General features: G+C 53.2%; 1 protein-coding gene across 6 annotated transcripts in view; it reads left to right on the forward strand.

The window, feature by feature from the left end:
* Positions 1 to 26,590, forward strand: part of LOC129514553 (zinc finger protein 516-like) — a 117,543-nt gene that overhangs the window by 83,613 nt on the left and 7,340 nt on the right. For 5 of the 6 annotated variants that reach the window (XM_055333229.1, XM_055333228.1, XM_055333227.1 and 2 more), the window contains 2 exons: positions 14,634 to 16,091; positions 21,628 to 21,732. In XM_055333229.1, the coding sequence (XP_055189204.1) occupies positions 14,634 to 16,091; positions 21,628 to 21,732 (1,563 nt within the window). The remainder of the gene's footprint in view (positions 1 to 14,633; positions 16,092 to 21,627; positions 21,733 to 26,590) is intronic. The other variant, XM_055333232.1, reaches the window with a different exon arrangement.

A 26,590-nucleotide genomic window follows, 5' to 3' on the forward strand; every position in this document is an offset into this window, starting at 1 on the left:
CAACAGGTAAGGCCCCAAGAGCTAGCAGAACCTTCTGGGCCTCTGGCACGCAGCTCAGGGAGGCCACGGGCCGATTCAGGGCAGTACTGCTTCCACGCTGCTGGTGCACGTTTGTTCCTGGTTATCCGATAGCTCCCGTCTTCCATGTAGGTAGGTGAGCTTTGTTCGGATGGTGGTGTGTACTCGGCTCACTTGTGAATGAACGAGAGGAACTGGCAACTCCTGAGGTTCTTATAAGGGCAAATAGTATTGACTTCAGTGACACGTCTAGCAAATCGGAAGCTCAAGGCTGAGGTGTGACTTGTGCACGCAAAGTATGTTCTCGGAGCCCTCCCATGTGCACACATGCACACGTGCGCCAGCATCGCTATCTGGAAATAGCCTGCACAGAGCCCGTGTTCAGAAATCCTGGCTTCCTGGGTCACTCTGCAGAGCTGACCATGTTCCTATGAGTGGGAGAAACACAGTAGAGGTGTGAGTCACTGGCCGGGAAGCCAGGGGCAGTTCTGTTTCTTGGCCTATTGGCTCTTCACCTTTGCCCCAGGTAGCTGGTGACCGTGGTGGGCCGAGGTCTGGGCTGGGCCCCGGTGTGATCTCCGTGCAGGGGGATGCGGGCGGGGGGGGGGGCGCGGACAGGCAGAGCCACGGGGCCCTTCCTTTTGGGTTCAGCTAACAGAATTTGATGGAAACACTTCCCTTAGTGGTAAAGTTTCAATTCATAGATGCAGGCCTCTGGCTCAGTCACCCAGCTCCTGGTAAACAATCTCAGAAATCCTGTTTTGCAACTCCTTCTCAAAATAGCATTATGACTGAAATGATTGAGAAAATAAATGAAGTAATCGGGGCTTTTCCAAGGTCCTCTGAGGAGCATTGTTCCATCAGGCTTGTGATTCTCTCCGTCTTGACTTTCTAAAAACTGGGTAGGCTGACATGAGCCATCATTCAGGAGCAAAGCTGAAAGTCCACAGGCAGGGGAGCATAGTTACTGCCTGTTTATCAAAAGAGGAGGAAAAATGAAAAGTAAGGGATGGAGAAGTTCACGAAGGAGGAATGTACATGAGCTCCTTTCTCCTTTTGCGTTTTAACGAAGAATGTTCTAATTACAACCCCATGGCCACAACTCCTAATGTGGTTTAGGGCAGCCTGCCTGAGATTCCAGAAAAAATTCAGTGATGTGATTCAGGAAGAGTTGCTTAAATTATTAAGTGAAATATAAAACAGTTTTTTCCACTAAGTATCTCTGGTGGAGTGGAACTGTTGAGACTTAATAGTTCTATCATGGTTGAAACTCTTTGTATGAGATAGAAAGTCTACATGTTTTATACTCATTTATTCATTTATAGCCATAAAAGGCTGTACAATCGCCGGCTCAGTGTCCCGGTGGATGAGACCACCCGCTACACAGGCTCTGGCCAGCTTAGTTAATGTCTCTGCCGCCGCTTCTCTGCTCGTGGCTTTGAGGTTCATGCTACATCCTAAGCCAGGACCATCCCTGTCTGGAATCTGCTAGAGCCATGAGGGAAGGAACACTTGATGTTTATTTTATATATTTAGTTTCATGAGTAGTTTTAACTTTGTGGACACTTAGATGGCGAATCTTGGTGGGTGCTCAGAAAAAGCGGTCCCCAGAGCTAATCGGTGCATCTCGTCAGAAGATACACAGGACACAACCCAAAGAATGGAAGTGATTTTAATTTTGACGGACGCCAAGTTTCTGTTTGTGGAAGGATGTAGAAAACCAGGCCACACCGTGCATGCAGTGGGCCATGCTCCCCTCTGAGGCAGTCTGTCTTGAGGCAGTTGCCCATGGCAGCTGTCTGCCATCCCCCACCCCTGCACCCCCAGCAGGGCCAGTCTCCCGAACCCGGCCTTGCATGCAGCTGCCCCACACGGCCCTGGGTGGGTGAGCCCTCCTGCTGTTCTAGAGTGAGTGTGCATGGGGAAGGGCCTGTCCACACTGAGCACACTCATGATTCTCTTGGGGTGCTCAGTGGTCCATCACCTGGGTAAGTGCAGCAGGGCCCCATCCGGGGGACCAGCTACACGGAAGAGCCAACTGTAGAAACGTTTTCAGGTTATCACCTCCATCCTGCATACAGTCTTCAATTACTCCTGTTCCTGGTTTTCCAGCTCAAAGCCCAGCCAAAGGCTGGTAACTCATCCATTGCAGGGTGGAATGTGAGACACAGGCCAGATGTGCAGACCTTACTTGTTGAATGAGGTGCCATTACCCAAGCTGGGTTATCCCTGGGTGAGGGGCTTCCCACATTAGACATTGGTGGCCCTGCAACTAGTACTTGGGCCTTCAAACTTGAGTTGGAGGAAACAAGGCCAACAGAGCCACCTTCCTAGGCCGGGTACGGCACTTGCGCCCCTAGAACGTGCCCCTGTCTTAACCTTGAAAGGAACTGCTTTGAATCCACAGTAGAAATACCTGCTGATAAAACTTTTCAAGGCATTTAGTGAATTGCTAGAGTCTTTCGGATCAATCCCTAGATTACTAAGTTAAGTTTCAGCACGTTGGACACTCGTGGGTACTGGCTGGGATCCCCGAAGGCTTGTCTTCTAACCTCATGTTTGCCATGAGGTTCAAGCGCTTCATTGGTTTAAAGCCCTCTGCCTTTTACCCCTCTAAAAGTATGGATGAGCAAACACACACAAATGTTAGGTGCTTGGAGACCTTTTGATGGACGACCTGATGAGGCCTTTTCAGAAGAAAAGTGCAGGATTATGTTGACCAGTGTTTGAAGCATGTTCCTGGTGTGCATCTGTTGCTAATAAATCGTGTTTAAAAGTAGATACTTCTCTACTCCCATTGCTGAGCTCCAGGGACCACACAGGTAGCCGAGTGGGAGTGTTGGGGTTTTAGATTGTGAGCAGCTGCCATCTAGTGGTCGGTGGCCCGCACGGCGCGGCGCCTGGCAGCCCGAAGCTGCTGCTGCTGCCGGGAAAGCCCGGCTTCCCCGCCACCGTCCCTGGGAGCGCACACCCTGACCTGGGAGTCAGACACATGTCCTGATTTTAGATCTGAAAACTATTCCAATAAATAACTTGAGTTTTTTTTAAAGATTATGATTTCTTCGCAAATACACAGAATTAGGTGTTTGTTTTGTTTTTTTTTTTTTTTTTTTTTTTGGATAATGAGCAGCAAAGAAGTTTTAAACCGCGTAAATGCCAGCTTGCGTGTGTGAGTCTTACTCTTCTTGTGTGAGAGATTCACAGTGCTACTTCTCTTCTCAAATCTTACCCACTCCCGACCTCTGAAAACACTTCTTGTGAAAGAGAGAGCAGGCGGTTTTAGTTATGTGTTTTTCACCTGAAAGCAGCTCGAGGCTCTGTCCTGTGAGCAGGGAGGGCCCTGGAGGGTGAGGGGAAGAGGCGTCCAGCTGAGCTGTCCCGCACTTTTCCTTTCTCTGTACTAACGTGGTGACATTTTAGAATCCAAAAGTCGTAGAAGTGCCTTCTTTCTAGCAGTTCCTTTGGCCGTTCTTGGAGGTTTGATTTTCTTTCCTTCTGTTTGTGTCAAATGGAGATGTTTGTTCTGTCCAGAGCCTGGAGCCTGGTTTGTCTAGTTTTATTTCATGATTTCTTTTTGCTTTTGTCTGCATTTTTTTCAGACGAGTTGTAGTTGGCAGCTGGATTTTGGGGGTGAAGGAGGGCATGTAGAGGATGGAAGCTATGAAAATAGACTTGAATTCTGTTCACTTCAGTAAGGATAGGATTTAAAAAAAAACAAAAACCAAAAAACACAGCAACCACCCCAGTGATGGGTTTTCACAGTTGAGTCAGGAAGCAGTTAGTGAGTTCTAGATTTCTAGGATACGACTGTGTTGATGGCGGGATGGACTGCTGGTTCATAGCTGAAGCTCCGTGGAGACTCTAGGTGTCTGTTTAACCTTTAAAACCTCGTTTTGTACGTAATGGATAGTAAAGTTTTTGAAAAAGTTCTCTTCCAGATTTTTTTAAAGAATTTCTTTATTCATGAGAGACACACACACACACAGAGGCAGAGACACAGGAAGAGGGAGAAGCAGGCTCCATGCAGGGAGCCCGATGTGGGACTTGATCCTGGGTCTCCAGGATCACACCGTGGGCTGAAGGCAGGTGCTAAACCATGAGCCACCCAGGCTTCCCTCTTCCATATTTTAAGCTTGAGACTTTCTTGTGTAACCTGGTGAATTTGTTCAGAAAGAAATCCTGTATTTGACTTGTAATAACCCTTTTTTTCTTCAATCAAAATATGGTTTCCAAAGTGCAAAGATGCTTCCTCTTTTTCTATTAATGCAAACAAGTTACCATTTTGCAAGTTGTTCCTGTTATTGCATTGATTCTTTAACATGAAAACTTGGACACTCTGCTCACCAGAAAAGTAGCAGGTGCATGTCGGGATAAATACATGTTCATTTATATAAGGACTTGAAAATATCATTATTTAGCTGTCACCCCATCATTTTAGTTACTGGCACTTTCCTTATCTTTCAGGCTTTCTTCTTCTTTTTGACATTCACGTGGTGTGCACGCATGGTGATGTAAAAGAGCTTTATTTAACAAACGTAGAAGAAATTTTCCTGGCTGTGGCACGGACCAGCCCTTGATGGGCACTGGCCCATCTGAGCCACTGTGTGTTGTCGTTATCAGTGGACGAGGGCTTGTCGCTGTGCTTCTGCTCCACTCTCGGCGCTGGGGGTACTGGTCCCGGGGGGGGGGGGTTGCATTCTCTGTGCTGTGGCCCCTCCTTGGTCATGCAGCCTCTGGCATGTGCTCTGCTCACCTGCTTTCCTGGCTCCCTCCGTTCCTGCTCTGACTTTGGCTCTTGGTTATTTTCCCTCCTTTTCCCAGAAGGAGAATTTCACGGTTAAACCAGCCTGTGGCAGTGTTTTTCTGTGTTTCCTTTGCTTCACTTGCACGGAATGCCTGAGTTATGTTTTTTAATTGAAAGGCCCTGTGGTTTTTACCACTAAAACGTTTCATAAGCATTTTCTACATCATACCCCAAACATCTTATGGTGATAATGCTCCACATCTCCTTTCATGCCGAGTGCTAGATCTTCATCACATTTCATTGAAAATTGGTGTTCCTGTTACTGAGATTTTTCTCACTGAAGGATCTTTCCAGGGGCTCTTTTTTTTTAATTTATTTTTTATTTTTTAAATGTAGACATGTGTGCCGTTCTCTCTTTGCTAACTTGTTGCATGTCAATCATCTGAGTAACTCCAGGCTTCGTTAAACCTTGATACCTCATTGCTCCCCAGACATCTTACCTTGACTCTGGCCTGTATTTGGTTACTGGTTATCCCTTTGTCAGGCAGGTGCAACAGTTATAGGAGAAGAATCTGCTGAGAACCATTCAAGAACTGTAATGTTCTTGCTGTCACATCAAGGTGTTTGTAACTGGTAATATAAAAGTTACTAGAAAGTCACAAATATTAACTGTGGAAATATGAGACTTATTTTTTTCCCCTCTTCTGCTTCTGGCAAAGCCTGGTGCACCCCTGGGAGGTGCTGGGGAGGCGCTGGCTGTTGTGGGGCATCAGCAGGAGGAAGTAGCGGCCCTGTCTCTTAAGCATTTGGACCCCAGGAGGTGGGCCGGTGGTCCTCACCATTTGCTGCTGCTGCCCAGGGTAGACCAGTCGCTGGTGATGGGTTTAACGTGCGGTCTTTTTTTTTTTTTTTTTTTTAAAGATTGTATTTATTTATTCATGAGAGACACACACACACACAGAGGTAGAGACATAGGCAGAGGGAGAAGCAGGCTCCATGTGGGAGACTGAGGCAGGATTTGATCCCAGAACCTGAGCCAAAGGCAGACACTCAACTGCTTGAGCCACCCACGCATCTCATGTCATTTTTAATTTTACTCATCACTGTGTACTCCCGCTTCCTATCTTGGACAGAAAGTCCTCTTCTAGACTTGCATGACTTGAGGCCTGGGTTCCATGTGGACAGTTCTGGAAATTGGCTGCTTCTGTGAGGCCCAACGCTTTACCCTAAGTGCACCCAATCTAAATATAGTCATGTCCCAGGAGAAGCCGAACCGAGCCTTGCTGCCATGGCATCGGATTCTCCCCCAGCAGGTGCTCAGTGCCACACAGCCAGGAGGCGGCTGGCTGACACCCTTCCGAGGTAGAGCTTATCAGACCTTTCCCCTCTGAGATCGCTTCCATCCTGTGGGTCATTCTGCAGGGCTGTATATCTGCACAGTGCTCCTGTCTTAACTGGGAAATTTTTTAAAAAGTCATTTTTTTTTGTCCTTTGTATATTTCGCTCGCATTCATCACAAAAATCCTATTTATTTTTCAAGAGGAGAGGATGCAGTCTTTGGGAACAAAGGTGGAGCCGTGGGTTGGTTCAGGTGTTAGCCCTCACAGCCAGAGTACTGATGGATTGGCCCCCACGGGGCTGGCTCGCAGCCAGATCGATGACACTGGTGGAGCTCATGGGGAATCAGAGCTGGAGTTAGGTCATGGCCGGTGATGAAAACCGAAGTTCTGTTCTCAGGTCTGTGGGAACTTGGCGGTGGAAAGACGGTCTTAATAATAGGAAGTCCTTATGTTTTAGTGACAGCAAGACAAAGGTTATTGCCCTGGCCAGACCATTGTGTGTAATGTCCGGAGCAGGTGTCTCGTTTCATTGGTGAACCAAGGAATTCCAGAGGGTGGGGTCACTTTAGGACTTTCCAGGTCTGAGCAGTGCGGGGATCCAGTCGCCACAAACCACGAAAACCGCCATGCGTGCCCCTGTTCCCGTAATGGGGTTGTCATATTTCTAGGACACGCACCCCAATGCATGCATTAGGTTGGTAACTAGGTGAGTGGTTTTGCGGCATGTTGCTAGGACCCCAAGGCCTCGCGACTACCCATACCCGCTTTACTTTTCATCTCTGCAAGCTCTTGAGAAATATTTACTGCATTAACTCATTCATATTCCACTTCGTACTTTTCAGGGTGCTTTCCTGTGCACAGGAATCATGTACGTTAAATGGTTTGTTTTATTCACTCATTAATTCAGTGTGCATTTGTGGAACATCTACTCCCAACCAGGTGCACTAGATGCTGGCAATCACAGTGTTTGAGTAACACGGGGTTTGTGTTTTTGGAGCTCAGATCCTTTTGGGGAGCGGTGGAGAGGACACACACATGTACAACACTGAGGAAGACAATGCCAGGGAAACAGAACAAGTGGTGGGAGTGGGTGTGCTGGGGGGTGTTGATTTTAGGTAGGGGGTCTGGGAGATGCTCCTCAGGGAGGAAGCAGAGTCTGGTGCAGTCCTGGGGCCTCAGTGGTGGCTGTTGGCTGTGGAAGGCCCCCTGCACTCTTAGCAGACATCCTGGATTAGGTGAGAACGCCTTTCTCAAACGTTCTCTCCTTGTGGCCTAAGGAGGCATTCTGCAGACCACGGCCGTGACTTTGTTCTGTACCTTATAGAACATCCCTGCTGTGCCTTTTGTGACCAGACACTCATCCCCGTGTTTCTCTGAAGCAGCAGGGTGTGAAAGAAACCTTGAGACACACAGAACCTGGCTAGAGCCTCGGTTCCCACCACTTGTCCGTAGCTGCATTAGGGGGACAGTATGGCACTTGGACCTGATCTGGTGTGGGCGAGCCCTCCCTTCTGGCGCCGGGGCTCCCTGCCCTGGAGCCTTCGCCCCCCTCTCCCCCTCCGCCGTCCTGTCCCCATGAGCACCTAGGGGAGCTTTATTATCCTGTTTTCCCCGGAGCCCGTTTTTAACCTGGTGAACGTGGTGTGGCCGCCAAGAGCCTGGTTGACCCCGGGATTCCAAACCTGTTCCTGGGCCTGTGGTTCCGGCGCCTCTGGCCCCTAGTGCGCCTTCCCCTCCGCTTCTCAGTCCAGCTGCTCACATTTGTGGGGACAGAGAGCAGAGAGTCCAGTGCACGCCGGGCGCCAGGTGCGTGGCTGTAGAAGTGTCCTCTCTGGTCATCAGCTGGTGCTGTGTCTGGGTCGGATTCCTTCTGGGGACAGATGGGAGGCACGGTCACTGCCGCAGGACAGTGAGTGGCAGGAGGGGACCCTGCGCTGCTTATTTGCACAGTCACCACCCTTTTGCATTTCTGTCGGGCCTCACTGGACTTTGGCCTCATGCTCCTGTGATGGTGCATGCGGCTGTCTGGCTGTCCGCCTCCTCCCTCTGGCCTGTCCCGTGAATCCGGCTGCGGACCAGCCCAGCACCGGCCCCAGGGCCGAGGCCAAGCAGATGTGGTGGCACCTGAGCACCCAGCCACCTACGGAAATCTTGCTATGTTTCTCATCTTTCATCTTGGGGGCTGTGGGCTGTATCCCGCCACGGTCAAGTTTCCTCAGGGGTCTTGGTGGGAGATGTGTGGCCTTCAGTCCCCAGAACCTGCTGTGGGGGCTGGAGGAGGCGACTGTGAGCCATGAAGAGCAGCCAGGAGCCCCGGCAGCCGTGCCTCCAGCTCCTTTCCTGAGATGTGGGGTCGGCTCCCCCACAGACAGCCCTTGTATCCCATGGACCCAGTGCCCTGCCTGTGGCCAGGGGTCCGTGACTCCTCCGGGTTTGTCCTTTGTCACCCCACAGGTCTCAGTCTTGGCCACAGTGTGAATCACCTCGAGGTTTTTGTAGGAAAGGCGGGTGGCATGGCTCCCTTCCGCCCCCAGGTCTGGGCTTGGGTGTTTCCCACCTGGATACTTCATGTTTTTCTGGATGGTTCCAGCATGCAGACAGATTGCTGCCCTGGACAAATCATTCCTTTGTTCATCCCACACTGAGTGAGCGTCAGGTTGAAGCAGTGCAACTGCCAGCCCCATTTTCTAGGTGGGAGCATCCGAGACCTCACAAGCCTTGTCCCTCTTGCTCAGTTTCCAGAAACCTCCCCCGAGGAGGCCTTCTCTGGACATGCTCCCATCCATCCCATGCTGAGGTGGCTCAGCACCGGGGCTGGGCTCCTCCAGAGCGATGTCGGCCTGCGGAGGCTTTCCTGATCACGCACGCTGGGCTTGTGGTCGTCTAGGGCCCTGGAGTCTTTTTCACAGCACAGCTCTTAAGCCAGACCTTTTGCTTCTTGTGCTTTCTTTTTTTCCTCATGAGCTTTCGTGTTCTTTTCCAGCCTTTATTCCATCTTGTTGAAAACTTTCAAGTCTTTCTTCTGTTGCTGAAGCTTTTGGCTGCCTCTCCCAGTGGAGTGTCAGTCTCAGATATGGTAAACTTGTCTAGTCCCCGTTCTTCATCGAGGTCACTGGTAATGATGTCATGAGCACAGACACTATAGCATCCGTCAGAGTCCTTCACCCAACCTCCCTTCGCCTAATCCCCACACCATCAGGAGAGGCCAGGCCCACGCCCCACGCTATCCCCCGAGTGACTGGCATGGTACGTCTCCCTACAGGGGATTGTGCCATACAGTCCACAGGCTTTTACGGTGCTGGGTGTCTTATTGCCAAACCCAGGATAAAATATTTTGAAACTCATCCTATTTTATAAACGAAAACACCAAGGCATGCAGAATTGACCTACTCTTGCTCAGCAGGTCAGTTTCAAAGTATGTTTTGATGGTGTCACCATTCCACAAGGTGCCTCCGGTGCTGTTCCCTGGGATTCAGGTCCCGCGGGTGTGTATGGGGCAGCTCAGAGGTACTCAGAGTCATCATGCAGGTGTGCTGCAGGACCTGATGTGCCTGCCTGCCTCTGTGGCCTGTCCTCGCAGGGCAGGGCCGCGGAAACACGGGTTTATTTAGATGTGGCTGAGCTGAGCACGTGGCGCAGAGGTGAAGGCCCTGTGGTGTGTGCTCCTTGCCGCGTAGCCCACCTGGGAGCACAGCTGCACCTGCGCAGGTGCTGCTTCCCTCACAGGAACCAGGCCGTGTAGGCAGGGACTGTGTCCTCATGGAGGATAAGTCCGCTCCTGGCACACGGCCCAGAAGGGATGGGAGGGAGCCCTGTGGCACGGGACGACCATGGGTGATGCGCTCGGGCTCCTGGAAGGCTGTGAGCAGCCGTAAAGGTGTTCGGTTGTGAAGATAAGATGTTACATGTGGACAATGGCATCCGTTTGTAGGGACCCACAGTGGGAGATATGAAGAAGTCAAACTTCTCATTTATCTGTTGAGAAAGGAAATCATAGTGATCAAGGGCTGGAAAGAACTAGATTAAGTCCTTATGAGAGGCTGTAGTACAGTTGTTAAAGGAGCCCTTGTTGGCCGTTCCTGTAAAGCCGTTTTGGGTTTGGGTAAAGACAGTTGTTTCCAAGACTCCTTAGAACTAGGGCAGTGTCACCAGCTTTTTTTTTTTTTTTTTTAAAGCATCTCAGCAATGGGGCTCAGACTTTGTTCCTTGTGTAATTTTAATAGCTTTGAAGTTTTACCCTTTCTTAACCTGAAGGCAGCCCCCCTCATTTTCCTTGTCAGCCGGAAGCATGGTGAGGCCAACTTTGTATGTGGCCCTGGCCGTCGCCCGTGTCGTCATCCACGTCCTGCTCCATTGCTGCAGGGAGCCCGGCATGAGAGATGGTGGATGTGGCTGCTCATGGGTCTCCTGGCAGCCCTGCAGACTTGAGCACTGGGAGGCTGGGCAACAAGAGAAGCCATGATGTGTATGGAGTCATGGACATCATAGCTGTCACAGAGATCAGCGAGGACCGTGATGCAGCCAAGTGCGGGGGGAGGTGGGTGCATCCCCTGCAAAGCACCTCTGAGCAGGCAGCTCAGAAGTGCAGCTCGCTCGGGGAGGGCGGGTAACCCACGTGGGAGTCTTTCTTAGGGGAAGGGGGAGCCCGCGGGCGGACAGGGAGTGTGCGGTGGCCTGTGTGTCCCCTGCCCTGGTGAGGACCCACCTGGCCCCGCGGCCCTGCTGCTGTCGGCTCAGTGAGGACACACTCGCTGGCTCCGTGCTGTGGGTCTGTGCCTAAGGGGGAAAGAAAGGAGGCAGCTACAGCCACTCAGAAGTAAGTGCCTTAACACGGGTGTGAAAACAAAAACAGGCCATGCAGTGAAACCCAGGTCAGTCACAGAGGTGAGAGGGGACGTGGAGGAGGGTTAAATGGAGGATTTTTTGTTACGCACGTTTCACTGCAATAAAAATAAATCAAAAAAGAAAAAGTCAACAGGGAGTAATCTTTCTTACACCAAGGAAACAAGATTACTCTTGTTTCAGGGGTAGTTGTGTGTGTGCACGTGTGTGTGCATGTGTCAGGTGTTGCTGCAGGGATTTCAAACAACAGTCTCCACCTTCATCAAACTTCCAGGGCTGGTGGGCATCTCCAAAGGATCTACGCACATGTGCATGTGAGTACCTGTGTGTGCACATGCACAGTGAGCACCAGGTATCTCCAGATGTGAGGTACATGTCACGGCTGCAGAAACCTAATCAGTGCTGCACTTTGCAAACCATTCCCAGGAGGGGCCTGTTTAGAAAGAAACCAAGAAATTTAAGGCGTGTGAAGTTCACACATTATCATCTAGGCTGAGGTGAGAGCAGACCCTGGAAAAACGACTCTGTGCATGTGCAGGCGTACATGTGTTACTGTGTGTGCCTGTATGCACACACGTGCATGTTACCACATGTACACCCATGCGCATGTTTTCCCACACATGCACATGTGTTCATGTGTGCGCACCCACGTGTGCACATATGTACGTGTGTGTGGTGGCGGTGACCCATGTGGCACTCAGTGTGTGGATGTGGGTGGTGACCGGGGCGTGTTTCCCGGGGCCGTGTGGACCAGGTCACCCTGCACAAGAATGGTGCGCTGCAGCTGGATGTGCTGACTCTGGCTTCCTGCAGGGGTGCTGAGGGCTGTGCCGCTCGGAGCTGGTGTCTTTCTCAGCCTCGTGGTCGAGGTTTCCCGCAGCCATTGATAGGCAGGATGTGGAATCCACACTGTGGGCGTCCTGCCCTTCGTTGAAGCCTAAGAAAGTCCGTGGTGTGGGCTGCCCCGAGACAGGTGTGGCTCATGGAGCAGTGGGTGGGGAAGTGTGGGTGCCCCATGGGCCGGGCAGGTGTGGCCCATGGGAGGTCCACCCCGTGGGTGACTTGGCCTTGTGAACAAAGTCAGAGATGGCACTCAGGAACCTGGGGGCAGGGGCCTGTGGTGGGTGCACCGAAGCCCGGCAGCCACAAGTGACCCTGCTGGTTCATGGGGCGTGCCAGGGTGCCAGGCTGCGGTGGTCACCTGGGGTTCATCAGACCCGGAGCCAGGGAACCTCACGATGGAAAGGGCTCCAGGTCCAGTGGGGGTTGAGGGGGGACAGGGAAGAGCCACAGACGGCTCCTGGTTCAAAAAAGCACCTGGTTGCTCAGCTGCCCACCTTCCCTCCGTGGACGTCAGATCATCGGCGTCCCCGTTCTGAACTGCCCTCCAGGAGTTAGAGGCCATTGGGAAGGACCAGGTTCCTTTTTCTCACGACTGGTTTCCTGTGACAACAGCTTTGCTCCACCCCCACCAGTGGCTCCATGGACCCCGTGTAGTATCCCGTGCTTCTCGTGTTTTAGTGTCTTGGTCAGAGGCCCTGGAAGTTCTGTCGTGATGTATATAATCCTTTCTGGGAGTATAAAACGTGGGGACTTGGGCAGGTGTGCTCTGAAACCCTCACAGATGTGCAGTGTTGGGTTACGCTGGCCTCCTTTTCAACTCAGGAATTTGACTCAGAGTCTCTGGTGTGTGTTTTCATAAATCTGTGTTCTTTTAAAACAGGAGACATGAGGGGCCCCAGCCCCCGACATTTCTCTCTTTGAAAATGTAAAAGTGACTTTGACATTGTGAGCATCCGTCACAATGAGCGAAGGCCATGAGGTTTCCATAGGTTTAATTCCAGGTTAAGTGGAGAGTCCCAGGGCAGCATCAGCCACCTTCCGAGGAGCAGGGTGTGATCCTCAGGACAGGTGGGCACTCCCGAAGCGGCTTACCTGTTAGCATCCCGGAGCCAACCGGAGCCTGAGTGCTCATCCCTCTTGTGTCTTATCTCCTCATCCCTCTGCTCATCACTACCTGCTGCTCATGTTTTACGTGGACAGAATCCTTTAAAATTGCTGAGGGTGGTTTGCTAACTACCTCTGCATTGAAACTGCACATTTGTTACTGTGCTCATCCTGACCTGTGTCAAAGTGCGTTCTCTGAAGGATGCCTTCCTGCTGCCATGAAGATCCTTCGGCATACATTTTTAAAAAACCAATTTGATGGGATTCCTGAGTCTTAACTCCAAAAAAATATACTTAGAAAACGTTTAAAGAACCTTTTTTTTTTTTGTAAATAGATACATATGTTCTACTGCAAATGTTTAAGTCTCTAAATGCTCTTACACCAGGACCATCAAAGGGCACCTGGGAGCTCAGTGGTTTAGTGCCTGCCTTCAGCCCAGGGTATGATCCCAGGGTCCTGGGATGGAGTCCCACGTCGGGCTCCCTGCATGGAGCCTGCTTCTCCTTCTGTCTGTGTCTCTGCCTCTCTCTCTCTGTGTCTCTCATGAATAAATAAATAAAATCTTTAAAAAATAATAAAAAAATACCATGAATATTGGGTCTTGCTGTAAGTAGGCACCTGACATTTTAATCCACCCATTCCAGAGGTGACAGGGTTTTATCTAAGGAGATAAAATATGCCCAGTGGTGTGTCCATGATGAAGAACTCGTGTTCTGTAGTTGGGAAAGTTTTAAGCTGTCCAGAAGCATATGCACACCTTCCAGGCATTGACCTCACAACACCCGAAGTCATCAGACCCCAAATGTCAAATGGGGTTTTTCTCATGTCGTCTTGAATCCCTTCGGGGTGTGGTGGGGTCCAGCACGATGGTGTGAAGGGGATGGAGCCCTGCTTCCACCTGGTGCTGATGCCCACCTGCAGCCTGGTTGAGGAGGAGGTGGGCCTCCTTGTGGCAAGGCATCCAGGTGCACCAGGCTATGTGTCTTGCACGAACACTGCAGGTGGAAACTGCAGGCACAGAGAGTTCAGGGTCCCTGACCTGGGCACGCTCTTGCTCTTGGGCATCCCTTCTGGGAGGAGAGGGGAGGAGTAGCTTCACTTAGCCTTCCTGCTCAGGCACCTGAAGGAAAACTTCGGGTATCATGGTTTTGGACTTTAAGGGAGTCACAGGGGCCCTTTCTGGATCTGTCTATAGTCAACCTGTAGCCCAGAAACTCCTGAGGCAGCCACGGGATCCCCTGGGCAGAAGAAGCTGTTTTGGGGCCCAGCCTCTGTGTGACCACGGGCTGCACATCAACCTCTCTGGGTTTTCTTGCCTTAAGTCCACGGGATCCCTAACCATGACTACATTTAGGGAATTGTCTGAATGTCACAGTGGGGGCAGAGGGGGCCCTGTGCTGTTATAGAGCAGGTGTTTCTTGGTTCCTGAGGTAACTAGTTAGCCTCTGTTAACTAGTAGCTGTGTCATTATAGGCAACTAGATTTTATATTTCCTGACAGTCTGCTGAGTTACTTAATCTTCTGAAAAAAAAAAAAAAAAGAAGCCCCACCCCAAATACCATCCTTTTGCCCTTAAATCTGGTCAGCTCTTGACAGTGCTTTGGGGAGTGGCCACATTGTGTCCCTGAGGACCAGTGCGCCCTCTGTGCGGGGGCCACAAGACCTCTGGATGTGCTGCTCTGTGTCTCCTTCTGTTCTGACAAGAAATGGTAACTTCACGTTTTACATTTTGATCCTCCAGGGGGAAAGCCACACCGCTTCTGCTTTTCTGAAGAGGTAGCACCGACTGTGCTCTCCAATGGAGACCAGAGCCATGCACCTGGAAGTAACGCGCCGGAAACAGACACTGGTGAGCCCAGAGCTGGGAATGCATCGTCATTGTCCACCCTTGAAAACAGGAGCAGGGATGCTTCCAAGAGATCCGAGCAGCCCAGGTTTTCTGTGGACTTGAAGACGCCAGGGTTTCACCTGAAGCAGGAGGTCTCCGTTTCGAGGGATGCCGCAAACTTCCCTTTGCATTTGGGTCAGACTTTTCCAGAAGGAGCCGATCTGCAGCTCTTGTCTGAGAGCCCAGCCAACCACCTGAAGGAGAAGCTGTCCGACCTGCTCATGAAGGGACATGCAGGCGGTGGAAGAAAGGGGCCGGCCCCAGACTTGATCCCGCTGGACCTCAGTGAGAGGTCGAGTCGGGATGACCCCAGCCGTAAGGAACTGGCCTCGTCGCTGCAAGCCGCGCTGGCTGTTCACCCGTGTCCTTACTGCAGTCACAAGACCTACTACCCCGAGGTCCTGTGGATGCACAAGCGTGTCTGGCACAGGGTCAGCTGCAACTCCATGGCCCCCCAGTGGATTCAGCCCAATGGTTACAAAAGCATCAGAAACAACTTGGTCTTCCTAGCCCGGAGTGGACGCACGGGCCCCCCACCTGCTCTGGGGGGCAAGGAGTGCCAGCCTCTGCCCATCGCTCGGTTCACGCGCACCCAGGTGCCGGGAGGGGCGCCAGGGCCCAAAAGCAGTTCCTCGCCGCTGGGTGTGACCACAAAAGCCGCTAGCATGCCTAAGAGCAAGGAGAGCCACCCCGGGGGCCCCTGCGCACTTTGGGTGGCCAGCCCTGAGGGGCACCGGCAGGCCAAGCCTGGCCATGGCCCCGAGCAGCATGGAGCCCCCACGCAGCCGCCCCTGCCCAAGCCCAGGCAGGAGGCCAGCCCTAGACCCGGGCCCATGGGGGGCAGCGGCTTCAGCCGGAGTGCCACCCCCACACCTTCTGTTATTGCTCGGGCGGGCAGCCAGCCCCTGGCTGGTGGGAGGCCGGGGGACAAATACATCATCCCTCCCGCGGGGGCCAGCCTCGGCCCCCCAAATAAGCACAGCGCCCCGGACCCCCTGAAAGCCAAATTCAGCCCTCAGCCTCAGGGTCAGCCACACGTGAAAGGTGATGGGGGCCCCTCTCTACCTCCCCGCGAGCCCCCCTCCAAGGCCGGCCAGGAGCTGCGGCCACCGGCCAGTGGTGGGGCGGGCCCCAGGGGGAATGCAGCCTTGCCTGGCCTGCCCGCCCTGCACGCCAGCAAGCAGGAGCCCACGTCTGACGGCCACGAGAAGCGCCTGGACATCCTCAATATCTTTAAGACGTACATTCCAAAGGACTTTGCTTCTCTGTACCAGAGCTGGGGTGCCAATGGTCCTGCACTAGAGCACAGAGGTAAGACGAGTGGGCCCCCTCCCTGCTTGCCTGCGGGAGCGCTGTCACCATGATCCTCATCCAGTCCTCAGGCCTCATAGACGAGCCCCTCCTTAGGAGGTTGGGATGCTGCCTGTTGGTGGGTATCTAAAACAGGACAGAGAGGAAGGAGCACGTGCACCCCTCTCCTGCCCCTGCTGCTCTGCCTGCTAGGGTGCAGATGCCTGGTGCCGTGACCATTAACCTGACGGCCCCTGTAGGGCTTCCCTCCTGGTGATGTTCACTTGGAAATGCTGCAGGTTGACAGCAGCAGGCAGCCTTGTCGCCCTTTGTCGTTTTATTTTTATTTTTATTTTTAAAGTGAGCTCTGTGCACAACATGGGGCTTAAACTCATGACCCTGAGATCAAGAGTCATGTGCTCCACCGACTGAGCCAGTCCACTTCACTGGCATCAGGGAGCAAAGCCCTCCAGTACAAATGTACCATACAAAGTTTAGGGGACAACTGAGCTAAAATTCCAGAAAAGATACACATTTAGTGGCCTTTTTCCTTTCCTGCCGGTGTCTAAGTACTGACCTCTCACTTAACAGAGCACTAGGAAATCTAAGGATTTGCTATTAAAAACTGAAAAGCAGGTCCGCAGAAACCCCTATGAGCTCATCAGGCACCGCCATTAAAATAGGTCACCATCAAAAATGGCCTGAGAGCCTCAAATTCCAGGAAGCTGGAAGGACTTTTGGGGAATGTGGCTCAGGGTTTGGTGGAAGCTGGGTGACCAGTGAGGTATCCCAAATCTGTGTGGGATGCACGGGTGGCCTGGGTGCCTGGCACAGAAAGGCAGGTCTCTCACAAAGTTCCAGGTTTTCTCAGGGGACTTTGGAACCTGCCCGGATCCCCACGTGCATCCTGGCTCCGTTAGCCATGACGCTGGCTCAAGAGGAAAACCAAGGTGTTTATCAACTAGGAGAACACTCGGAGGTTCCTCAGCCTTAGAGGTTTGCCCGCAGGGCCTTTGTTCGAGGCTGGTGTCTGTTCCTGGTTGCTCAGAGCCAGCACTTCCTGTGAGCTTTCTGGAACAAAGCTAACGGCCTGGAGGCCCAGGGATCATTGAGACATGGTGTTTGCTGAGGAGCTTGTAGGCACAGTGAGCACCCTTGTGTCTAAGAGTGTGGTCCCTTCAGGCAGAGGGGCTTCGTGCGCGGGCGTAGCCAGGCACGCGCCCCTTAGCAGGTGGCACGGCAGGGCTGCCATGTGGCTTAGCGTTTCCACATTTTCAGATTTCAGTTAAATTAAGTGAGCTTTTCATAGTCTGGGGGTGTTTTCCAATCATGCAGATTATTTGCTATGAAATGAGATAATGTATCGATTGAACTTCAGACCTGATGGCAACCTCATCCCTTTAGGCTTGGGTTTTCTTGGATCTGAAAGCTGAGACGATGTAGGCACCCGCAGGTGGGCAAGTTTCAAGAATACCTGTGTTTCTGGCAACTGGACCCTCTTCCTGGTCCTTCCTGGTGACCGCGGCCCCCAGCACCCTGAGCTCCGGGCTCGCGCCGCAGTGTTGATGACTTCCATTTAGTGCCCAGACTTGTGACATGTCATGCAGATGTGCACCTGCCAGTTGACGCCCAGTGAGTGCATTCCTGCTTCTGTAAAGGCCCTTTGTGCTGCCTGTGGGTCTGTGTTGCTCCCTCCTCAAAAAAAAAAAAAAAAAAAAAAAGGGATCCCTGGGTGGCGCAGCGGTTTGGTGCCTGCCTTTGGCCCAGGGCGTGATCCTGGAGACCCGGGATCGAATCCCACATCGGGCTCCCGGTGCATGGAGCCTGCTTCTCCCTCTGCCTGTGTCTCTGCCTCTCTCTCTCTCTCTGTGTGACTATTATAAATAAATAAAAATTAAAAAAAACATTTAAAATAAAAAAAAAAAGAAAAAGGAAGTGAATTTAAAGGTAAGGTTTGGAGAGTTTCAGATGACAGATTTGAAGTACATGGTAGCCTGAAATGTCTTTCTCATTCCTTAAACATTTTTAAATAAATGGTTCACAGGGTTTTATGGGTTTGTTTGTTTTAAGAGAGGTTACATATTCATCTTTTGAATGTGAAAGATGCGAAGTTGTTCATAATGCAGGTGTGCTCCTCTAGGGAGAGGTGCGCCTGCTCCTCTTCCAGCAGGCGCACCGAAATACAGCAAGGTGTGAGTCAGCAGTTGAGGGTGTTTACGTTCATGCTGCCTTGGGTTTCTAAAGGGGAGTGTTCTGAAGTTTTTGGCTGTAATATACTAATCAGTGTGTTTTTAGAACTGTGGCTTCCCGGGTTTAGGGAAGAACGGAGATCGGTTCGTCTGGACTGGTGTCTGAGTGGGGGGCCGTGTAGCTTGATGGGATGCCCCGGGGAGGGAGTGGTGCTCCCCTGTGCAGCCCTTCCTTCTGAGGCTCCCCCAGGGCTACAGTGTCGACTTTGGGGCCAGGCCTGGGCGCTCCTGTAGGAAGTCCTACTGACTCTCCATCACCCTAGTGGGTCTGCCCCCTTCTCAGGTGTCCCACCTGTAGCGGCTCCTCTAGGGCCTTGGCCGGCGCCTTTCTCCTGTTTGAATGTTTATGTGTGGCTCTCAAAGTGCTGTAGGGGAAGGAAATCTGAGGGGTGGACAGAGAATGTTTCCTGTTGGGGAGGCTCTGTTCCCCTTACTGCAGCCTGGGAAGTGTGGACGGCTTCCCCAAATCACACTATTGACGCGTTACTGAATATGCCAGGGACTCAGATTTTTAAGATTTTTGCCTCCCACTTGGCAGCTGTGGGCCTGTTCCATGTGGACTGGGCCTGTTCCATTGGTTTGTGCGTCGCAAATCTAGAAAGTTCAGTGCATCTCTATTCAAAGCCATCTCGTTGGCCTGTCTGACCCTACAAGTCTGTCCATACGACTCATTCTGTGGTCTGAGGCATTTGCCGCATGCTCGATCTGCAGAAGAGGTCCCAGCTCCTTGTGGAGGCCTCCGGGTGAGCACACGTCCAGTGTCACTGTGTAGTGGGAGAGGCAGACACACACGGGAGAAAATCTTCCAAGTAGAGCCATCGTCCGTGTATCCGCGAAGAGTTTGTGAGTGGCTGTGCAACTCTGATTTCTCAGTGCCTGCCTCTTGTTGGCATGGCAAGCACTGCCGTCGGGAGGTGCCTCTGAGACATCGGGGCAGTCAGGGACGATGCGTCTCGGAGGCCTTACCCCACCTGTCCGTGGACGGGGTGATGTTTGTGCAGAGGGCCTGGCAGGAGAGGCAGGGTGATCCAAGGAATGACCATCGTTGCGTCCTGGGAGGAATCAGGCTACAGCCATCGAAGTCAGAGACGCGCTGCTTTCCTGTGACCGTTCCGCAGCATGGCCTTCAGGTCAGGTTCGCAAACATCGATCAGTGTAGGAGAAGTTTTTTGTTGGGATAGTAATAAAATGATACACAATCTGCGTTTCATACTTTGTGTTCAGCCAATGTGGGATGATAATATGGATTTTAGAACAAAAACTTGAGGATAATAGAGCGAGGTTATTCTTTTTATTTTTTTTTTAAACAGATTTTATTTATTCATGAGTGACACAGAGACAGGCACAGACACAGGCAGAGGGAGAAGCAGGCTCCATGCAGGGAGCCTGATGTGGGACTCAATCCTGGGACTCCAGGATCACACCCTGGGCTGAAGGCAGATGCTCAACTGCTGAGCCACTCAGGCATCCCTAGAGGGAGATGATTCTAGACAGAATAAGACCTCAGGACCCTGTTACTGGGGCTCAAAGTCTTCTACCAAGGACATGTTGCTGTGAGGATGGTGGAGGTCTGTGCGTCCTTCGTTTGGCTCTGGGCAGAGTCCCAACACAGCGTGTCCAGGCTCCTCCTCCTCCTTGCAGATGGGCACGTGTGTGGCAGCCTAAGCAGGTTGAGCTAATCCTCCTTTCTCACACACCCCAAGTTTCTGGGTCACAGTGTTAGAGCTGTTGCTCACCAGACAGTCTTCGATTCAGATGAAGTTTATAACCTTTTTGATGAGCTCAGAATTGTGGAGTAGCTTGAGCGCAGTATTATTGACCACTAAGGGCAAAGGGGTGACGATAAGGCAAAGTGCACTGTAGGGCCGTGTGTAGGCGCGCACACACCGACGCATCCTTGATGCAGGGAAGTGTGGTCAGCCAAGCAGAAGAGCTGCAGCCTGGGTAGGAGATAGGCTGCTGAAGAGTCATGTCCAAGAAAGTACTGTGATGACTTAGCGTGTGAAGACAAAGATGGAGAAGAATCCACGGGTCTGGAGGGATTGGCTGGTGAACGTTCTCGTAGGATGATGCACCTCAGTCATGCTGCTAAGGGGTAGGGTTGGGCAGCAGAATCGCCTTAGAAGTTGAGCTCTTTGCGGATCAAACGCCGAGCGAGGAGAGGGCTAGTCCTAGAAGACGTTCGAGTGCCGTTGGTGAAGCTTCCACGTCAGGAAGGTGTGCTCAGGACCGGGTGTGTGCGGATGTCTGGATGCAGGCCTGTGGTCCCCGTGGTGCTTGGGGTCAAACACGGCGGCCATCCCGGGCACCAAGGATACTGGCCAGTGATGCTTCCCTGTGTGAGGGCCGGCGAGGCCTGTGTACCGTGGTCCCTGTGCTGTTGCATTGGTGACTGTGTTGAGTGCGGGTTCAAGTGTTCTGGTCCCCTAATGAGGCAGTGGGAGGTGGAGGACACTGTGGGCAAACTCTGCAGGGTCTCCAAGGCCCGTGTCCACGCCTCGCCCGGTGAGAAACCCCACACGGGTGGCCTGACAGCGCCTGCATGTTTGCGTTCTGATGTCTGCGGCCTAACAGCAATTTCGTATGATGCTGTCAACGCGCTCTGAGTTGGGGTGAGAATTTGGTTTCAGCTGATTTGACAGAGATCATTTGTCATCCTTTCCATTTGCCTTCCACATTTTTGACACTCAGGTGTTAGGGACAGACGCGCTTGGTGCAGTGAGCTTCGTTTGTTTCCATAGCTGTTGCTCAAGGCAGAACTTTTCCCGGTTGGGGTTTTTGTGTTCCCGTCGAGTGAGAAGGGGGCTGGCGGGAAGCCCCGGGGAGCTCCCCCGTAGGCGAGCCTTTCTTCAGAGTGTCGCCGTGAGGCAGGCGAGGCGCACACCTGGAGGGCCACGTGCACCCCGTTCTCGCAGAAGGGGCTTACACCCGGCCCGATTCCCGGGGCTCCTGTCTGTGCCCCAGAGGGCGCAGGCACCCAGGTAAGGGGCCAGGTGGGCGGTCGGTGCGGGGGGCCGGCGCGGTGGAGACAGGTGAGCAGGAGGCCGCCTCCCCGTGCCCGCACATGGCTGTCCCTGCGGCGCCACCCTGACGGCCGGCGGTGCATGGTGGGAGGGCGTCCTGGTGCCCTGAGGCCCCGCACCCCACGGAGGCCCCGCACTCCATGGGCCGCGGTGCCTCATGCTGCGCCGGCCACGCCTCAGGCCCTCAGGCGCCCCCGTCACCCTGTTAGACAGACTAATGGTGTTTTCCTCTCCCCCTCCCCTGCCGCCGCCCCTCCTGCACCACCCATGGCCACCACCGCCCAGGGATGCTCCGGACGCAGGCCCGCCAAGGAGACTTCGTGTGCGTGGAGTGTGGGAAGCGCTTCCACCAGCCCAGCCACCTCAGGGCGCACACGCAGGCGCACACAGGTACCTGCCGGCCGCTGGGCCTGGGCCTCCGCGGACCCCGGGAGGGCACTGGGGCGGAGCCGCCGCTGCCATGGTGCTGTCCCCGGCCACTGGCCCGAGGCGGGCGGCCATCTCCCCGACCCCGCGCCCGCTTGTCCCATCCGGCCCCCCAGTCAGTCTTCCCTTGGCATCTCGGTGCCCTGTGCTTTAATTGGACATTAGCCTGTTTGCAAATGTCCCACTTTAATCAGAGAGTCGAGTCCTGGGTGGTGACTATGCTGATGACACCTGCTGCCCCCAGCAGCACGGGAGTCGCCGTGGCCCTGTCATCCCAACATGCGGCTCAGGGTCCCTGCCTGCTGGCGTGGGCAGTCACGGCACCGGGTCCCTGGGCCCCTTGTGCTGGTCTGGGGTGGTGGCACAAGCCCTTGGCCTGTCCGCATGAGCTGGCCCGTCACTGCCCAGGCAAGAGACGCACCCTGGGACCCCCACCCCGGGAGGAGGGGGCTGGAGGGCTTGGGGTCGGAAGCCCGTGTGACGTGAGCTGACTGAGGCCAAGTGGTAAGTAGTGCAGGAGGAGGGCCCGTGTGCCGGCGCCGATGATCAATGTCGTCACAACGGCGAGGTCTGCATTGGGGCGAGTGCGCCCCGGCTCCCGGTCACTGACACTGAGTGTCCAAGGAAGTGGGTGCTTCCGGCCACAGGCTAGGCGCCCGTATGTGTCTGCTGCCCGTGCTTTCTGTTGATGGCCTCGCCTCCCATGGCGGCGCGTCATCACTGGGACACTCCTGCTAATGCGCCCCTGGTGCCCACGGTGGCGTGTGAGTCTCAGGACCTCCGAGGTGCTGGAGACCACGCCGCCTCCGCAGAGGGCCCCGGGCAAGTAGGTCTTCGATTCATCAGCTGTTGGGGTTTCTCGTGGCAGCTGGGAAGAGGTGGTGTGAGGCCCGCATCACCGGGGCACCGACGGGCTTGTACCACAAGCGTGAAGACCTGTGCGTTGCTTTGGTGCCGAATCTGGCCCTTGGGGACCACCCTGGACCCTCGCCAGACACTGTTGGCCATTGTGGCCACGAGTTACAAGGACACAGCAGGTCCTCACAGCCACCTTGGGTCCTGTGGGGGGTGAGGCTTTGCCACACTAGACGGTCCTACCTTTCTCCCCACGAGGTTTCTGTGCCACTTTATTCCAGAGCACTCTGCCGTCTTCTTCCTTCAGCGTGTCGCTTTTATATTTCTCACGAGAAGTGCCCTGCTAGCGGCCAGGGCGCCGTGGCCACATCCCCTCCTTGATCTGCTTCCCGCCAGCACAGCCACCGTGCACAAGTACCCGTGTGCACACACCCCTGATGTGCGTGTTACCCCCGTACACTTGCAGCTCGGCGTCCGCAAGACGTGCCCGTGCTTGGGCACGTGCTACTGGAAGACTCAGCTTGTGCCCCTCAGGAACTGGGTGCACATATCCTCGTGGCCACCTCACAGGTTGTCCCGGGCTACGAGCCCCCCGCCTTGGTCCCCTCACAGAATGTCACTGCGCCCTCTCCTGCTACCTGCATCCTCTGCGGACCTTCTCACTTTCTAACAGGCCTCCGAGTCCACACACGGTCCCCCTTGTCAGGGCAGAGGTGTTTCTGTGCTGCCAGACAGGCATCCAGGCCCTGTCTCAGGGTCAGAGCAAGCTCGCGCACATCCTGTCCCGACAAACGTGACCATCTGGGGGATGCTAGGCTGTTGAGGATGGCGATGGTGATGGAGGTGCCCCGGGAACCGCTAGAGCGTTCCTGGTCTGGAAGGTTAGCAGTGATGCAACCAGTAAGGCCGGGCCGCTCCCAGGTACAGGTGGACCTTGGAATGGCCGTGTCCGCATCGGGGCCTCTGTTCTTGTTTTATTGCAGTTTTAGAATTCCTGTTTGTTGCTAAAAAGCCTTTTCTTCATATGAACTCAATTCAATGCCCTGTTGTGTGTTACGGTTTTTCAGTCCTGATTGTCCACATTTGAGATGGTGACCTCTGCTAGTACTTTTTGTCCGTTGTTATGATTGCCTTTTTTTTAAATAAAGATTTTATTTATTCATCTATTTATTATTTATTTATTTATTTATTTATTTATTTATTTATTTATTTGAGAGAGAGTGTGCACAAGTGAGGGAAGGGCAGAGGCAGAGGGAGAAGCAGGCTCCCTGCTAGTAGGGATGAGGGATGCGGGAAGCCCGATGCGGGACTCAATCCCAGAACCCCGAGTTCACGACCTGAGCCAAAGGCAGACGCTCAACCGCTGAGCCCCCCAGGCGTCCCACAGTACTGTTACCGATGAATCATTGAATGTTCTGATTCTCCACGAAAATTCCATTTCTTTAGCTTAAACCTTCAGACTTCTCAAAGAGGTGTGTCTGTTGAGACGACAGGAAACCATATCAGTCACAGGTAGAGGTTTACATCTTGGTATTTCCCTCATCCTGTAGTTCTCAATGTTAAAAAAAAAAAAAAACCCACAGCTGCTGTGTTAGGTTTAGGGTACCACAGATCCAGGGAGCCATTCTGTGGTTATTTGTCCAGAGCAGGACTCATGCTACTTACCAGCCATGTTCTTTCTCATGTGTGGCATGCTTTCCTAATATTAAATAATGGAATATGTAAGTCAGATTCCTTTCTTGACAGCTTGAGAGGCTGTGCATTGTGGGCTTTTTTTTTTTTTTAAGATTTTATTTATTTATTCATGAGAGACACAGAGAGAAAGAGAGGCAGAGACACAGGCAGAGGGAGAAGCGGCTCCATGCAGGGAGCCTGACATGGGACTCGATCCTGGGTCTCCAGGATCATGCCCTGGGCTGAAGGCGGCGCTAAACCACTGAGCCACCTGGGCTGCCCCGGGCTTTTTTTTTTTTTTTGTGATCATATAACATCTTGTATTCATGCAGAAATCATTTGATGTTACACTTAAAGTTAATGGACTTTTACAAATATTCATAATTGATGCAAATTCAGTTTTAAAATCATTTACTCACCCATTAACGATATTTATTGAGCACCTACCACGTGCCAGGCTCCGTAATACTAGGGAGACAACCAGAATATTGGGGACACACGGCAAATACTTTTCCTGCTCTGTTGTGTGTTCAGGGCTGGGGGGCGGTTTAGACAAGGAAACAGGGCAAAGCAGCACAGCAGCAATGGTGCAGGTGAGGGTCCTGGACCTGGACTTGGGCATTTGGAAGACCATGTGGGGGCAAGGGTGGTGCTGCCCTTGGGAGCCTGCCCAAGGGTGGAACAGCACATTCCCTTGGAAGAGCCGCACTGAGTTCAGCGGTGCTGGAGGATGGAAGCTTCTTAAGGGCAGTGGAGAACCCTGAGCCGGGGGGTAGCATGATCAGTGTTGTGTCCTTAGAGGGGGTGTCAGGGTTCAGATGGGTTATGGCATCCACACAGGTGGCTGAGCACCACTTTGGTGATGCATGGGGTCGTCTGCATGGGACACGGGGGCCCAAGTTAGGGTGGAACTGGGCATGCAGGTGTTTGGGCACAGGAGCTGAGATGTGGGGGAAGGAAGGGAAAGGGGTGGAGGTGACCCCGATTCTGGCTGCAGGTACCAGCTCGCCTGAGGAGTCTGGCCCCTAGCCTGGAATTTGGAGGAGGCGCAGGAGGAAACCCGGGTCATGGGCGCATGTGAGCCTGGGTTGGGGTGCCTCCTGGGGATCCATCTCAGAATGTCCAACAGGAACGCGAATATGTGGGTTTGAAGTGGAGGAGGACGAGGGGATCCTGGTGGTGGTGGCGATGTGTGTGTCTTCCAGCGTCAAAACTGTCACGAGGAATGAATTCCATGTTCAGAGACCTAGATGATACAAACTGATATAAACTGTTGAGATCTTGGGTTCCTGAGTGGGAAGCTCTAAATCTGAGCATCCACCCCAGGCATGTGACTCCATGCAGTTCCTGCATCCATAAAGTGACTGTGACTGTGACAGTGACAGCGACGGTAGCACTCGGCACCCTTTCTGGACCAGTAACATGGAAGCACCGGCTGAGCACTGGCAGCCGCGGTTACTCCGGGCCCAGCCCCTGCCCTCCGTGACCAGAGGAGCCTTGGTGCAGCGTCTACATGGCGCGTGCTTGTGGGCAAGGGGAATAGGGTTCATGCTGCCGTGCAGGTGCCGGTGGGCGGGATGCTGACTCACGAACGGGGCTCAGAAACCAACATTCAGGGCCGTTGCCCTTCCTCTGGGTCTCTGGGCTTTGCCAGAACCCGGCAGCATGCTTCCGAAGGCTCTTCTTCTGTCTTGCTTTGTTTTACAGACTAGTTGTTCCATGAAGGGCGGGGGTATGGCTTGAGAACAGTGTTCTCACCCAGACATCAGGCCCTAGGGGGCTGCCCTGTGCTCCCCAGGGTAGGCAGGCATCACTGTACACTTGCTGCCGTCTGGCCAGCGGCCCTACTCTGCCATCTTACAGCAGGATGTTCAGTGTTGGCTGATTCTGACGAATCATCATATACTGCGTATCTGCGTGAAAGTCCGTCAGGCACGAGGTCCGGGTCCATGTGTCAGAATTGATCTGATTCCATTAGGTCAGAATGAATGGACACTTTGAGATGTGAATTAATGTTCTTTTGATGTGGTTTCGGGAGCAGTGCCCCTTTACATACCCTGGTCAGCAGGCATTCCTCCGTAGGTGGAGTAGAGACGATCTCCGAGCCCCTAGACGTTGCGGTGTGGATTCAATAATAGGACATCCAGACGGAGGCTCAGGGTCACAGTGCCTGCTCCCCAGGCATTCACTGGCACCTCCTGTACCGTGCTGGGGTGCTGGAGGTGAGGAACCAACCTCCTGAGTGGGGCACGACCTGGCTGTGGGCTAATTGTCCCTAACCTCAGGAATACAG

The sequence above is a fragment of the Nyctereutes procyonoides genome, unplaced genomic scaffold (genome assembly GCF_905146905.1).
Source record: "Nyctereutes procyonoides isolate TBG_1078 unplaced genomic scaffold, NYPRO_anot_genome, whole genome shotgun sequence".
Taxonomy (NCBI): domain Eukaryota; kingdom Metazoa; phylum Chordata; class Mammalia; order Carnivora; family Canidae; genus Nyctereutes; species Nyctereutes procyonoides.